Here is a 13,400-nt window from a genome sequence, read left to right as displayed (position 1 = left end):
CAGGACCTCAGCCTCTGCTCAGTCACTTATTTCCCTCCTTCTTCCCTTTCTCATTTTCCCAATGCCTATTCAAAGGACGATTAAGAATCTGGGATGCTTAGAGATAAATAATGAGTCAGAATAGGCCAAGAAAAGAAAAGAAAAGCTATCAGCAAAAGTAACACATATGGCCCATGTTAAGCCTCAGGCAGAGAGGCAGGGGCAGGCAGGAAAGGTCAAAGGGGCACTATAGATTCAGCCAGATCTGTCGTCCTAAAGTAGTTATTGCAACAAAAATAATGACTGACTTTAAATGTGTCAATGGTTTCTTTTAAAAAAAAAATGACTAATAAGAGTTATTGTCAGTATTTTCACCTCCTAAAAGCAATAAGTGGAGGGGGAAAGAGAGCTTTGGCTCTTAATGTACTTGGATGGTTTTTTCTTGCTATTATTTTTTAATACATGGATGAGCCAACCCAAATCATCTAGCACTTAGTTCTTAAATTCTATGAACAATGTGGCTCAGGAACATTTTTATGTTTACTGTAACTTCTCTATTTTATACTAGTACTAGTCAGGATAATATAACAAGAAGCCACATCTTAGTGTGAACATGTATGCACTCATTCATTCAGCTCCCATAGGTTCATAGTCAGCAAGAACACTGGATCTCATGAGATTCTAATCAAAAAGGCATGGGTGGGAGGGCTGGCTATGGCCCAGCAGTTAAATGAACTTGCTTGCAAAGCCTACCAGCCTGGGTTCTATCCACTAATGCCTATGAAAATCTATGCATCTGGACTTCATTTGCAGTGGCAAGAGGCCCTGGCGTGCCCATACATGTTCTTGTTCTCTCCTCTATCTCTCTCTGTGTGTGCACGCATGCATATGTATGTTCACAAATAAAATATTTCTTCACAAAAGGCATGAGAAGGTGAGGAAAGAACGCCAGACCAGAGATGAAGTGCCTTGAATGTGGCCCTGTGTGGTTACGTACTAGCTGTGAGAGTTTGAAGTCTCTACCTCTTAGATGGTCTCAGTTTGTTCATGTGAAAGAAGATGCGATGTGGACAAATTAGAGGATATTTTTATTGGTGTGTGTAAATATGATATGTGTACTCATGGGCACAAGCCATCATGAACATGCCAAAGTCTAAGGTAACCTCGGGTGTAGGACCTCTCCTTCACGTTGTTTGAGGCAGGGTTTTTACTGCTTTTTTTGTTTGTTTGTTTTTAAGGTAGGGTCTCACTCTATTCCAGGCTGTCCTAGAATTCACTCGTACTCACAGAAATCCTCTTACCCGGCCTCCCAAGTGCTGGGATTAATGGTGTGTGCCATCATACCTGGCAGTTTTTACTCTTTTTGCCACTGGGAAGACCAGACTAGCTGGCCTAAGAGCTTCAGGATTTTCTCAGCTCTTCTTCCCACTGCTGTCAGTGCACCGGGACCATGTGCACCACTGCGTGACCAGCTGCGGGTCTGAGCTCTTGTCACCAGGCTTGCAGCAGAGAAGCACCTTTAATCACAGAGCCACCTTCCAAGTCAAGAGCAAAGGATCTTTACAGCTCTTTCCCATTTCAATGGACTGTATTCTGATAAGCATTCTGGAGCTAATAGAATGCTGGTGATGCCAGGCATGGTGGCGTATGCCTTTAATCCCAGCATTCAGAAGACAGAGTAGGAGGATCACAGTGAGTTTGAGGCTACCCTGAGACTACATAGTGAATTTCAGGTCAGCCTGGGCTAGAGCTAGACCTTATCTCAAAAAACAAAAACAAAAAATCCCTCTGGGAATGTCTGAAGTGTGGCCTGAAATACAGATGCCTTTCCCAAAATGACTATATTCCTGTACACACAAAATATGTCCTATAGAGTAGTCTGGAACTTCTCTAGGAGGGAGGAGACAATTCTTAATAACTACAGTCAAACATTTTCAACAATTTCATGTACTGGAGAGAAAAAAAAAAAAAAAACAAAGACACAAACATCAAAGCCACAGCTGCCCGGAACAGCATGGCCTGGAGCCCCTGCCTCCTTTCTTCCATTTGGATCTGATAAGCAAATCAAATGTTCCCACATACAAGCAGTTAAAAGATGGGCATAAAAGTCCTTATGTCAGAGTCAGAACCCCATTTCTTCTTGGTGATATGGAGAATGAGAGGCAGACCTTCACCAAATTTCAAACAATGATGTTTTGGGGGAAACAAAGTAGCACAAAACTGCTCTGCCAAGCATCTCCAATACTATGCTCATTTCCCACTGAGCTCATTAGCCTATGCAGCCAAGACAGGAGTGCTTTCCCTGTGAGGGACGCTCATGCAAGCACAAGCACACAGCTTCGCATGTCTGCACCTAGCACATGCCATCCTGTCATCTGCTCTTTACGGGGAAAAGTCTTTTGAAATTAGATTAAATTGTAACAACTAAATCTGAGAGAACATATTTGCTCACTGAACTTCTCCTTTAACCATGTTACACTTGCACCAGTCATTTCCAAGGTATTTCTATGTTTTTCAACTGCTTCCAGACAGTTTTGTGGTTTTGACTTTTGCTGATCTTTTTCAGTGAAAATAAATGAACCATCTGGGAAAATAAGTACACACAAAACACCACTTCCTACATTTAAAAATGTTAAATTTGGAAATGTGATGGGGGTTTTTGTTTTGTTTTCTGGATTTTTGGTGCATTCTGAGTTCTAACAGGCTTAACAAAATTTCATGAAGAACTTCTGAGGAGGAAAGAAAACAGTGCTATACTGATAGCTTTATAAATTATGAAAAACAGGCTCAATCTTCAGTCCTATTTTCTTGTACCAGCTCTGAGCAGGCTATCATCTCAGAGGTCCTAGTCCTAGAAAAGGTGTCAAAACACTGACTTTCTAAGTCCCCTCCAAGGGGGCACTATCAGGAGCAGAGCCAGTGAGGCAAATACCAAGCCTCTTATGGACTTCCCTCCCAACTTAGGTGTGATTCAATGTGGCCTAGAATTCAGAGCCAGAAGCAAAGTATTGCCTGACAAGAAGCGGCACTGTAGTGCCCAGTGGATAATGCCAGTCTCTCTCACCCACAGAGCCTCTTCTATCCTAGACATCCTGCTACAATATCCAACCATGCTCCCATTGCCTCCCTACAACCACCTTTACCCAAGGTGATGCTTTGCCTGTGTACAGATGTGAAGCTGACATGTTATTCCTCACATGGGACTCTGACACATGCAACCCCTAGCCATGGGGAGTTAGTCAGAGTATCCAGGGATCCCAACCCCTGTTGTTCTCATTCTGAGCCCTCCAACAGCATCATGTATATCACTACCACTTTCAGAGGGGCCGGTTGGGAGCAGGGAGCAGAATGCAGGATTCCATAAGACAGGAACCAGGAAGCCAGAGGCACAGGCTTCCTGCCACCATCCAGCACCTGCCTCCCTCTGGTGTGTGTGCACGTTCACTTGTTTAGTGCAGGTACATGCATGCCATGTGAATCCTCGTCCCCAACCCTGTTTCATACAGGGTCTTTCGCATTCACTGCTGTTTGCCAGGCTAGCTGGCCTGCGAGCTTCTGGAGATTCTCCTGACTGTACCTCCCTTATGCAGTAGGTGGGATTACAGACACCTGCCAGTGTCTGACTTTTATGTGGGTGCTGAAGACATGAATTCAGGTCCTATGCATGCATGGTAAGCTCTCAGTTCATTGAGCTACCTTCCCAGGACCCCTTTTATTGACTTTATTCAACTCTCCTGAAGCCTTTGGTTACATAGGTTATATAGACATCACTAGTGACAGTCTCTCTTCGAGAGAAGACTCTTCTAAACAGATGACAAGAATCACCAACCATCCATCCCTTTTAGTGCTATCATGGGGACCCTTACAAGCCCTGAACACTGTCAACTGTACAGGCCTGCCTGGTCTCCTGATGGGCACCAGATAGGTACAGGGCAACTCACCTCTGAGCATTGTTTCCTAATCCTGAGACCCACCCAGAACAGAAAGGACAGCACTGCTGGCTGTAGGAAACAAAATGTGCTTACTGGGCACTCCTGATACTAGTCGAAGAGGTCGTAACACTCGGAAGGCACGGAGGGCTTTGACATCAAAGCCTCCTGACTTGCCACTAGAGTGGTTCCCGCCTTCTGTTTCTTTGGTTAATTGTTCCAAAATTACACTAAACAATCTGAAAGAAAAACAGAAAAAAAAAATGTTACAGTCTATCACCTAGGGAGCAAAACAGGATGATAATAGTAATGATTTTTGAATATGAGTTAATTCCGGGTGTTGGCTGCCTAAAGCAGTGCAAAGCAAAAGCAAGGAACTGGGAAGTAAAATCTGGACCTGACCCTCTACTGGATAAGACTTGGGATAGAACTAATCTTGTCTGCATTCATGTCAGTGGGGCCAGAAGCAAGTCAGACAGAAGTGGAAACAGGACACAGTGAGAATGCAGAGACCACAGGGGAACTACTTAGGGCTTCTGTGTGCCCTCAGAAAGAGGAATTACTAGTACCACTTTATAGCATGGAAACACTGGGAAAAGTAATTTGCCCAAGGTCATACCACTTACTACTGAGAAATGCAGGTTGGAGTTCCACAAAGGGCGAGTTTCAGTCTCTTGTTTATTCAGTCTGTTCCACTCTCATGCCTGAAACAGTTCCTGACACACATAAAGTGCTCAGATGGGTTTTGATGAATCAATGAGTGACTTCAAAGTTCCCAATGCTCAGTAGGTGGCACACAGTTGCCCCACTACACCCTTATAGGGGTATTTGGGGAACAATATGAGTCACACATGAGGAGCTATAGTGTGCAAAAGCTAAAAGCAGTTACCTAAGGGAAGGTATTAATATCATTTTGTCTTCTGAAATGTGAGTAATATTGTATCTGGCAGTCATGGTAAGTTTTTTGCCTACTCTCAGAAGGTTTTCTGGATAGAGCTATTTCCAGGCAATCTGCTCATTGGATAGTTACTTTTCTCTTTCAAATAAATATTTATTCTTTGGAATGGTTACTCATTTTTTATAATAAATATAAATTTACCCATTGCAAATAGCATCCACTCTGGCCAATCAGATTGTGGGAATGATTGGCCAGGCAACAAAGAAGAGGTTTCTAAAGTGTAATTAGCATCCAAAGCAGAGACTCTGCCCCCACTGGCAGGCCTCTGGGTCACCAAGACACTAGGACCATAAAACACAGGGTGGTCTGATTGCAGGCCTGATCATCTGGCACAGCCCTGTCATCTTAATGCATTTATAGGCTGGCCCTTTGTTTTAATAGCATAAACATAACATAACATAACATAACATAACATAACATAACATAACATAACATAACATACATAACAGCAGCAGGTAACAACAAGCCCAGGAGGGAGAGTGAGCGGGTCCCTAACCTTTACAAAGTTCTGGATAGTAGTCACTCTCTAGTTCTGACTGAGGAAACAGATCAAGGTTATGACAGACTTCTCATTAGCATTACTTTTTTTTTTTTTTTTAACTATTGTAAGCTGGGCGTGGTGGCACACGCCTCTAATCCCAGCACTCAGGAGGCAGAGGTAAGAGGATCACCATGAGTTCTAGGCCACCCTGAGACTACATAGTGAATTTCAGGTCAGCATGAGCTACAGTGAGACCCTACCTCAAAAAATAAATAAATAAATTATTGTAAGCTCCTGTGGCAAGGCTAACTTTTAAAGTCTTCCAAAACACATTTATAACTTCACAAAAACAAAGCAAAAGAAGGAAAACCTCAAACTCCTCTGAAATGTGGAAACCACAAGAATTTCCATCCCAAAGGATTAGGAAAGTAATTTATGCAGGTGGTAACTTAAGAGTGTTTTCAAAGATCAGGGTTTTGCCTACTGCATTTCATGGTTCTTTTATTCCTACTCCTCCCACCCTCATTCTTCAGCCATATCCTTGAAGACAGGTGAATGACATCTCTCAGGTCTTTTTCTCACTATAGAAATGCTAGAATCAGTAAGATAAGCTGATTTCTGTTCCCATATAGTATGGGCTAGAAGGGGTTGGGCACTATGAAAATGCCTTTCCTTCTCTGGAACTCAATTTCCCTCTCAGTAAAATGAGAAAATTAAACTAAGGGACCCAAAGCCATTCTCTCACATTCTATATGCCTCTTTACCTCGTATCTGCTCCTAAGGAAAAAAAAAAAAAAAAAATTAGGGCTGGAGAGATGGCTTAGTGCTTAAGAAGATTGCCTGTGAAGCCTAAGGACCCATGTTCTACTTTCCAGACCCCACCTTAGCCAGACACAAAAGAGCAAGGTCACACATGCCCACTAGGTGGCACAAGCATCTGGTGTTCGATAGCAGTGACTGAGGCCTGGTATGCCAATTTCTCTCTCTCTCTCTTTTTCTCTCTCTCTCCTCTCATCTCTCTCTCAAATAAAAATAAAAACCTTAAAGTAGCATGTATCCAAACAGTAAGAGCATGAGAAAAAAGCAAAATGAGACCCTAAAGTTGTTATTAATAATTTAACCCCCAAAAGGAGGAGAGGGCTTGAGAGATGGCTTAGCAGTTAAGGCCCTTGCCTGTGAAGAATAAGGACCCAGGGATTCCCTAGTACCCATGTAAAGCCACAGGCACAAGGTGGTGCATGCGTCTGGAGTTTGTTTGCAGTAGGTAGAGGCCCTGGTGTACCCATTCTCTCTCTCTCCATATCTGCCTTTCTCTCTCTTCAGTCTCTCTCAAATAAATAAAATATTTTTTAAAAAAAGAAAAGAGGGTTTGAGAGATGGCTTCACAGTGAAGTACTTGCCTCTGAAGCCTAAAGAGCCTGGTTCAAGGCTCGATTCCTCAGGACCCACGTAAGTCAGATGCACAAGGAGGCGCACACATCTAGACTTTGTTTGCAGTGGCTGGAGGCTCTGGCGCGCCCATTCTCCATCTATCTGCTTCTTTCTCTCTCTATCTGTCACTCTCAAGTAAATAAATAACAATAAACAAAAAACTTTAAAAAAATAAACAAATAAAAATAAAAAAGAAAGGAGATGAAAGGGGAGGGAGGCACCCCGCTGGACAAAAGCAGAAGTGTCAGAACGGAGAGTGCTGTGCTCTTCAAAGGCTGAGGTAGTGGCCCTGACTGCTGTACAGGTCTCTTCTCTGAAAAACCAGATGAATGGCTGAAAGATGATTCAGATCAAACTTTTTTAAATAAATATTTTTATTTATAAGGAAATAAAGAGATAGAAAGAATGGGTATGCCAGGGCCTTCTGCCACTGTAAATGAACTCCAGAAGCAAGCATACCATATTTTCTATCACTTTGTGCATCTGAATTTTCCAGGCCAGTACGCTTTGCAAATAAATGCCTTTAGCTGATTAGCCATCTTCCCAGGCCCAGATCAAGCATTTCTATGAGAAGCCTGTTGGGTCCTCTATGGTCATGTTATTAAATGCTAATGTTTTAGAAATATGTATTATTTTCTTAATATTTCTGTTAGTGAGAGTCCTGACAAATGTACAGGTCACTGTGAACTTAGAACGAAAATCCACTGGGCCAAGATACAGACTGTGGTTGGAAACTTTGGTAATCAGGAATTTGACTCAAATGAAGATATCATAATTTCTCTTTTTCTGAGATTATTTTCTTTCTGTTCTTTGATTGTTTTCTTTTCTGTTCTGTGACCGTAATCTGTTATTTTTAATACTTATTGAGAAAGACTGATAAATACAGTTCTACTTTAATTTACTTTTAAAACCAACTTAACTGTAGTTTTATATAAAATAACCTATTTAACGTATACAATAAGGGAAGGAATGATAAATGTGTAAGTTAAAGAAACAAACTCCCCAATAAAATCAGACAGTAGTTCTAGCATCTCCAACATTTCTCTTGGGCCCCTTTGCGGTCATCCACTGGCACATCCACATAGGCACCCACTGATGGCTAGTTATCCATGTACTGCAGTCATCCTTACTCTAAGCCAACTTAGGTGTCCACTGATTGTCTAGTTATCCATATAGGCTTTTTCCTCTTCTAGAATCATGTGGTATGTTCTGCTTTTTACTTGTCTTCTTTTTCTTGTTATAATGTTTTTGATATTCATCCAAGTTGTTAAATTTAATCAGTTCATGTCTTTTTACTGTTATGGAATTATATAAACATACCACAATGAGTTTAATCTATTAGCCTATTGTGGAATATTAAGTTATTTTCAGTTTTTCTTCATTAGGAATGAAGTTTCTTTGTGGAAATGTGTTTTCATTTACCTTGGATAAAGATCTGCAAACTGGTAATATGGTCACATGGTCAATGTCTTTAACACTAAAATTGAGAAATTTTTCCAAAGGGATTTTACCTCTTAAGCTTTTTAGAAGTGGTGTTTGAGAATGTCAGTTGCTGTACATGTTGGTTAACATTTGGTAGTTTTGGTCTTTTTACATTTAATAATTTTACTGGGAACACAGGTCTATAATTGTGGTTTTAATGGTGTTTCTTCAATTGCTAACAACGTTTAGATTTGTTTTAAATGAAGATCTATTCAAATCTTTTGCCTGCTTACATAATGTTTTGTCTTTTTGCTACTTAATTGTGGGAGTTCTATGTGCTGAACAGAAGTCCTTGGTCAGATACATGTATTATGAATATTTTTCCCTATGTGAACTATTTTCTAATTTTCTTCACACATCCTTTTGAAGGAAAGCTTTACAGTTTGATAAAGACTAATTTTTTAAGTCTAATTTTTCAATTATCACTCTTTTGGTGGTGCTTGCTGTTTTTTATTATGTTGTTTATTGGGTTGGTTTTTTTGTTTGTTTTTGTTTTGTTTTGTTTTTCGAGGTAGGGTCTCACTCTGGTCCAGACTGACCTGGAATTAACTATGCAGTTTCAGGGTGGCCTCGAACTCACAGTAATCCTCCTACCTCTGCCTCCTGAGTGCTGGGATTAAAGGCGTGCACCACCATGCCCGACTTGTTGGGTTGGATTTTTGTTTGTGCTGTTTTGTTTTTGTTTTTGAGGAAAGGTCTCAGGCTGACATGGAATTTACTACTAGTCTCAAGCTGGCCTCAAACTCACAGTAATCCTCCTTCCTCAGCCTCCCAGGTGCTAGGATTAAAGGCATGCACCACCATGACCGCTGGTTGGGTTTTTTTTTTGTTGTTGTTTGTTTCTTTGTTTTGGTTTTTGTTTTTTTGAGACAAGATCTCATATAGACCTGGCTGGCTTCAAACTCACTTTATATAACTAAGGGTGATCTTGAACTTCTGATCTTCCTGCTTCTACCTCCCATGTTCTGGGATTCCATGCTTGGCTCTTTGGCTGGTGTTTATATGTCTGAGAACTCTCTGCTAAAGGAATATTTAGACATTGTATGAGGTAAGAATAGATTTTTTTGTGTTGGTAAATAATTATTTTAGCACTGTTTATTAAAAACAGTTTCCTCAGACCACTGAATTATGAAACTGTCTTTTTCTAAAACCAGTTAATCACATACACATGATCTATTTCAAGATGCCCTATTTGGTTCCATTAATCTTTTTGTCAACCCCTTATGTCAATATCATACTATTTTGAGTCTGGTAGCTTTAAAGTAAGCCATAAGATCAGGTTCTAGCTTTGTTCTTAAAGACTTCTTTGGCTAGTCTAGAACCTCTCTCATTTCCAAATAAATGCTACAGAAAGTGTAACAGTTGCTACAAAACTCCTACTGGGATTTAGATTCAGATTCAACACATAGTTCAATTTGGAAAGAAGTGACATCCTAACTATACTATCTTCTAGTACTATACTATCTTCTAGTACATAAATGAGTTATATCATTCCATTTAATTTGTCTTAGCACATCTTTGTCATTTTAGTAATCTATACCTAAATATTTCATATGTTGGTACCACTGCAAATATTTAAATTTTTCATTTTCTAATTATTCATGGCTAATATATAGAAATGCTTCCCCTGCTTTTTTAAGGTAGTACTGGCATTAAAAGTATATGCCAGCATGCATGGCTACCCATGATTTTCATAGTGACTTTTTAATCTAGAAGCATTGCTATATTCATTCAGAAAATGTAGCTATGATTTTAATCTTTCAAAATTCACTAAGATTTGTCTTACATCCCAGAATATTGACTCTCTTGATGCCGTTCCATGTGTACAAAAAGAATGTGGAATCTGTTCTGATTCAATGGAGTCCTCTAAAAACGTCAACTAAGTCAGGATGGTTGACAGAATCGTTCAAGCCTCCCTCTGTGGGTTTGTCTACAGACCCTAGTAATACTCAACACAGTACTGAGGTACACAGCTATAATGACAAATTTGCATGCTCTTCCCGCAGTTCTAAGTTGTCGTGTTAGGTATTTTGAAGTGCTTTTTCTCAGACATTTGTACAATTAGGACTGTTTCACCCTCCTGATGAAATGGCTTTTAACAATATGACATGTATCTTTATCCATGATTATATTCATTGTTCTAAAGTCTACTTTGTTGAATATAAATATAGCCACTCTAATTTCCTTTGATTTGTTTTGTTGGAAATATATTTTTCTGTCCTTTTTGTTTTAAATTCTGTCTTTATAGATAAAGGTCTTACATGGACAGTAGAATGTTGGGTCTTGTGTATGATGTGTGAGAATCTGACCATGCTGCACGTTAGGTTCCCCTGGGTTTCCATCTTCCCTCTTCTTACTTCGCTTTCTATTTGCCCTGCCCTTTCCTGTTTTGCTTCTCTGCCTTTTCTGCATTTAGTTGTTGTTTTTTTTTCTGTTTGGTTTTTTCCCTTTTCTATTAAGTCTTCTCAACTATTGCCTTACTAATTAAACATTTATATTTCTTCAAAAGCATCACCAAAGTTTTCTCTAAATGAAAACAGAGAATAAATATTTTTAGGATGTAGGGTACTCTGGTATAACTAATTAACTTTTCCATTAAATGTCAAATAGCCATAGATATAAGTAAGTGTAGCTGGATTGAAATAAAGCTTTATTTTCCAAAAATAAAAGTGTCAATGTTAATGTGTAGAAATAGGCTTAAATCAGAACTGGTAGCTAGTGGGTCATTTGAAAATCTAGGCTCAAAGGAATTACAATCTACACCTTTAACATATCACAAGCTACCTATCTTCAAACATCTTATTTTATAGACTTCATAAGCACTTGAGGCTAGCCCACAATTATTTATTTCCAAGTACCTGTCCCTTGTAATATTGTAGTCATGTCCTGTTTCTCCAAAGGTATAATGCTATAGTACCTTGCTATTGGTTTTGTTTTAAGCAATTACCTTTTAAGAAATTTTAGAATGAGAAAAAAAAATGTCTTCATGGGGGCTGGAGAGATGGCTCAGCAGTTAAAGGCTCTTGTTTGCAAAGCCTAATGGGTTTGATTCCCTAGCACTCACGCAAAGCCAGGTGTACTAAGTGGGCTATGCATCTGGAGTTCATTTGCAGTGGCAAAAAGCCCTGGTGTGCCTACATTCACTCTCTGTCTGTTGCTCTCAAATAAACTATCTATATATGGGTTTTTAAAAATTTATTTTTATTTGTTTATTTGAGAGTGACAGACAGAGATAAAGAGGCAGAGAGAGAGAGATAGAAAGAGAGAGAGAATGGGCACATCAGGGCCACCAGCCACTGCAAACGAACTCCAGATGCATGTGCCCCCTTGTGCATCTGGCTAATGTGGGTCCTGGGGAATCAAGCATCAAACCGGGGTCCTTAAGCTTCATAGGCAAGCACTTAACCACTAAGCCACCTCTCCAGCCCTATATTTGTTTTTTTTTTTTTGTTTGTTTGTTTTTTTTGAGGTAGGGGTTCACTCTAGCCCAGACTGACCTGGAATTCACTCTTTAGTCTCAGGCTGGCCTCAAACTCACGGCAATCCTCCTACCCCTGCCTTCCAAGTGGTAAGATTAAAGGTGTGTGCCACCACACCTGGGAAAATGTTTTGAAATGTCTTCATGCTGGGCATGGTAGTACAGGCCTTTAGTCCTAGCACTTGGGAGACAGAGGTAGGACTGCCCTGAATTACAGGCCACCCTGAGACTACACAGCAAATTCCAGGCCAGCCAAGGCTAGAGTGAGACTCTACCACAGAAAAATTTTAAAAAAGGAAAAAAAGAAGTCTTCCTATTCACCCTTTCTGTGTTCTCCATTTCTTCTGTGTAACTACCTATTTCCATATGGTGCCACTTTCCTTTAGCCTAAAGAACTGTCTTTAACTACTACCTTATGACAGTGGCAGGTCTTGACGTAGCTTTCTTCATAGTTATTTTGCTTAGACTTCATTGGGAAGCTTCAATTGTGAGTTTATACTTTTCATCACACTTGGAAATTTTAGGACCATTTCTTCAAGGATTTTTTTTTTTTGTCTCTCCTATCTTTCCTCTCCTCTAAGATTCCAAATATACATATGTTAGACCATTTGATAATTCCCCTCAGGTCAATGGATTTCACTTTTCTTTATTATTCATCATGATATTTCTACATTTTCAAGATTCCAAATTTTTTCTTTGATAATGCCTAAAATGCTATTGAGCCACTCCAGGGGATTTTCAATTTCAGTTGTATTTTATATCTCTTGACATCCCATTTGGACGTGTGTGTATGTGTGTGTGTGTGTTTTCTCTTCATCTTTCCTTACTATAGTCACATATCCTTTAGGTTCATAAACTCACTTATAGTAGCTGTTTTTAAACTCTTATAAAGTCCCTGTCTGCAAACTCTACCATCTTTGCCATTAAGTATTTATAGTGTGTTGTTTTCCTTTGAAGTGGATTGAATTTTGTTTTGACAGGCAGTTATTTGTTATCAGCTCACTCTCTTTCAGGCTCCTTTCCAAATGATGTTAACAAGGGTTAGGAAGTCTGCACACTAGAGCAAGGGTTGGCAAACTGTTTCTCAAAAGGGCCAGACAGTCAATCTTTTAAGCTGTGTGGACCCAAACTACTCAAGAGTGTGGCTATGTTCAAGAAAGCTTTGTTAATGAAAATAGCTGGCAGGTTGTATGGGCCGCCACTGACAGTCCAGGGTATCCAAAATGACTACTCAGAATATGACCACCTTTCAAACCTAAGCAAGTTTCCACCCTGTAGCACTGTTTTTTTGTTTTGTTTTGTTTTGTTTCTCTCTTTTCTCTAATAATGTACTCTACCTGGTCTCATGGAATTATACCCCATACAAAACATACCTTAGTTTTCAGCATAAGTGCCCACCTATTCCCCTACCCCGGCTGACTAGTCCCTTCATCTTTTGTTTCTGTTTTCTAAACTTGGTAAGTCCATCTGCTTTCTTTGTTCCCCATCTTTGTATTGTCCCATAATGGGTAAAATATCTCTGAGCGGAAAGAAGCCAAGGTGATTTGTAATTCAGGGACACAAGAAATAGAGCTAAACATCCCCATTCTCTACCTAGATAGAAAGTCTGGTGGCAGGAGAGGCACAAGATTGTTACAGAATCAAGATATCTACCAGACTCCT

The 13,400-nt window shown here is 39.9% G+C and overlaps 1 protein-coding gene across 10 annotated transcripts in view; it reads right to left on the bottom strand.

The window, feature by feature from the left end:
• Cacna1d (calcium voltage-gated channel subunit alpha1 D) overlaps positions 1 to 13,400 on the bottom strand; it is a 341,201-nt gene that overhangs the window by 142,805 nt on the left and 184,996 nt on the right. For all 10 annotated transcript variants that reach the window (XM_004652738.2, XM_004652740.2, XM_045135618.1 and 7 more), the window contains one exon: positions 4,005 to 4,147. In XM_004652738.2, coding sequence (XP_004652795.1) covers positions 4,005 to 4,147 — 143 coding nt within the window. The remainder of the gene's footprint in view (positions 1 to 4,004; positions 4,148 to 13,400) is intronic.

Source organism: Jaculus jaculus, chromosome 16 (genome assembly GCF_020740685.1).
Source record: "Jaculus jaculus isolate mJacJac1 chromosome 16, mJacJac1.mat.Y.cur, whole genome shotgun sequence".
In the NCBI taxonomy this organism is placed as follows: domain Eukaryota; kingdom Metazoa; phylum Chordata; class Mammalia; order Rodentia; family Dipodidae; genus Jaculus; species Jaculus jaculus.
This window is presented reverse-complemented; position numbering and strand designations above follow the sequence as displayed.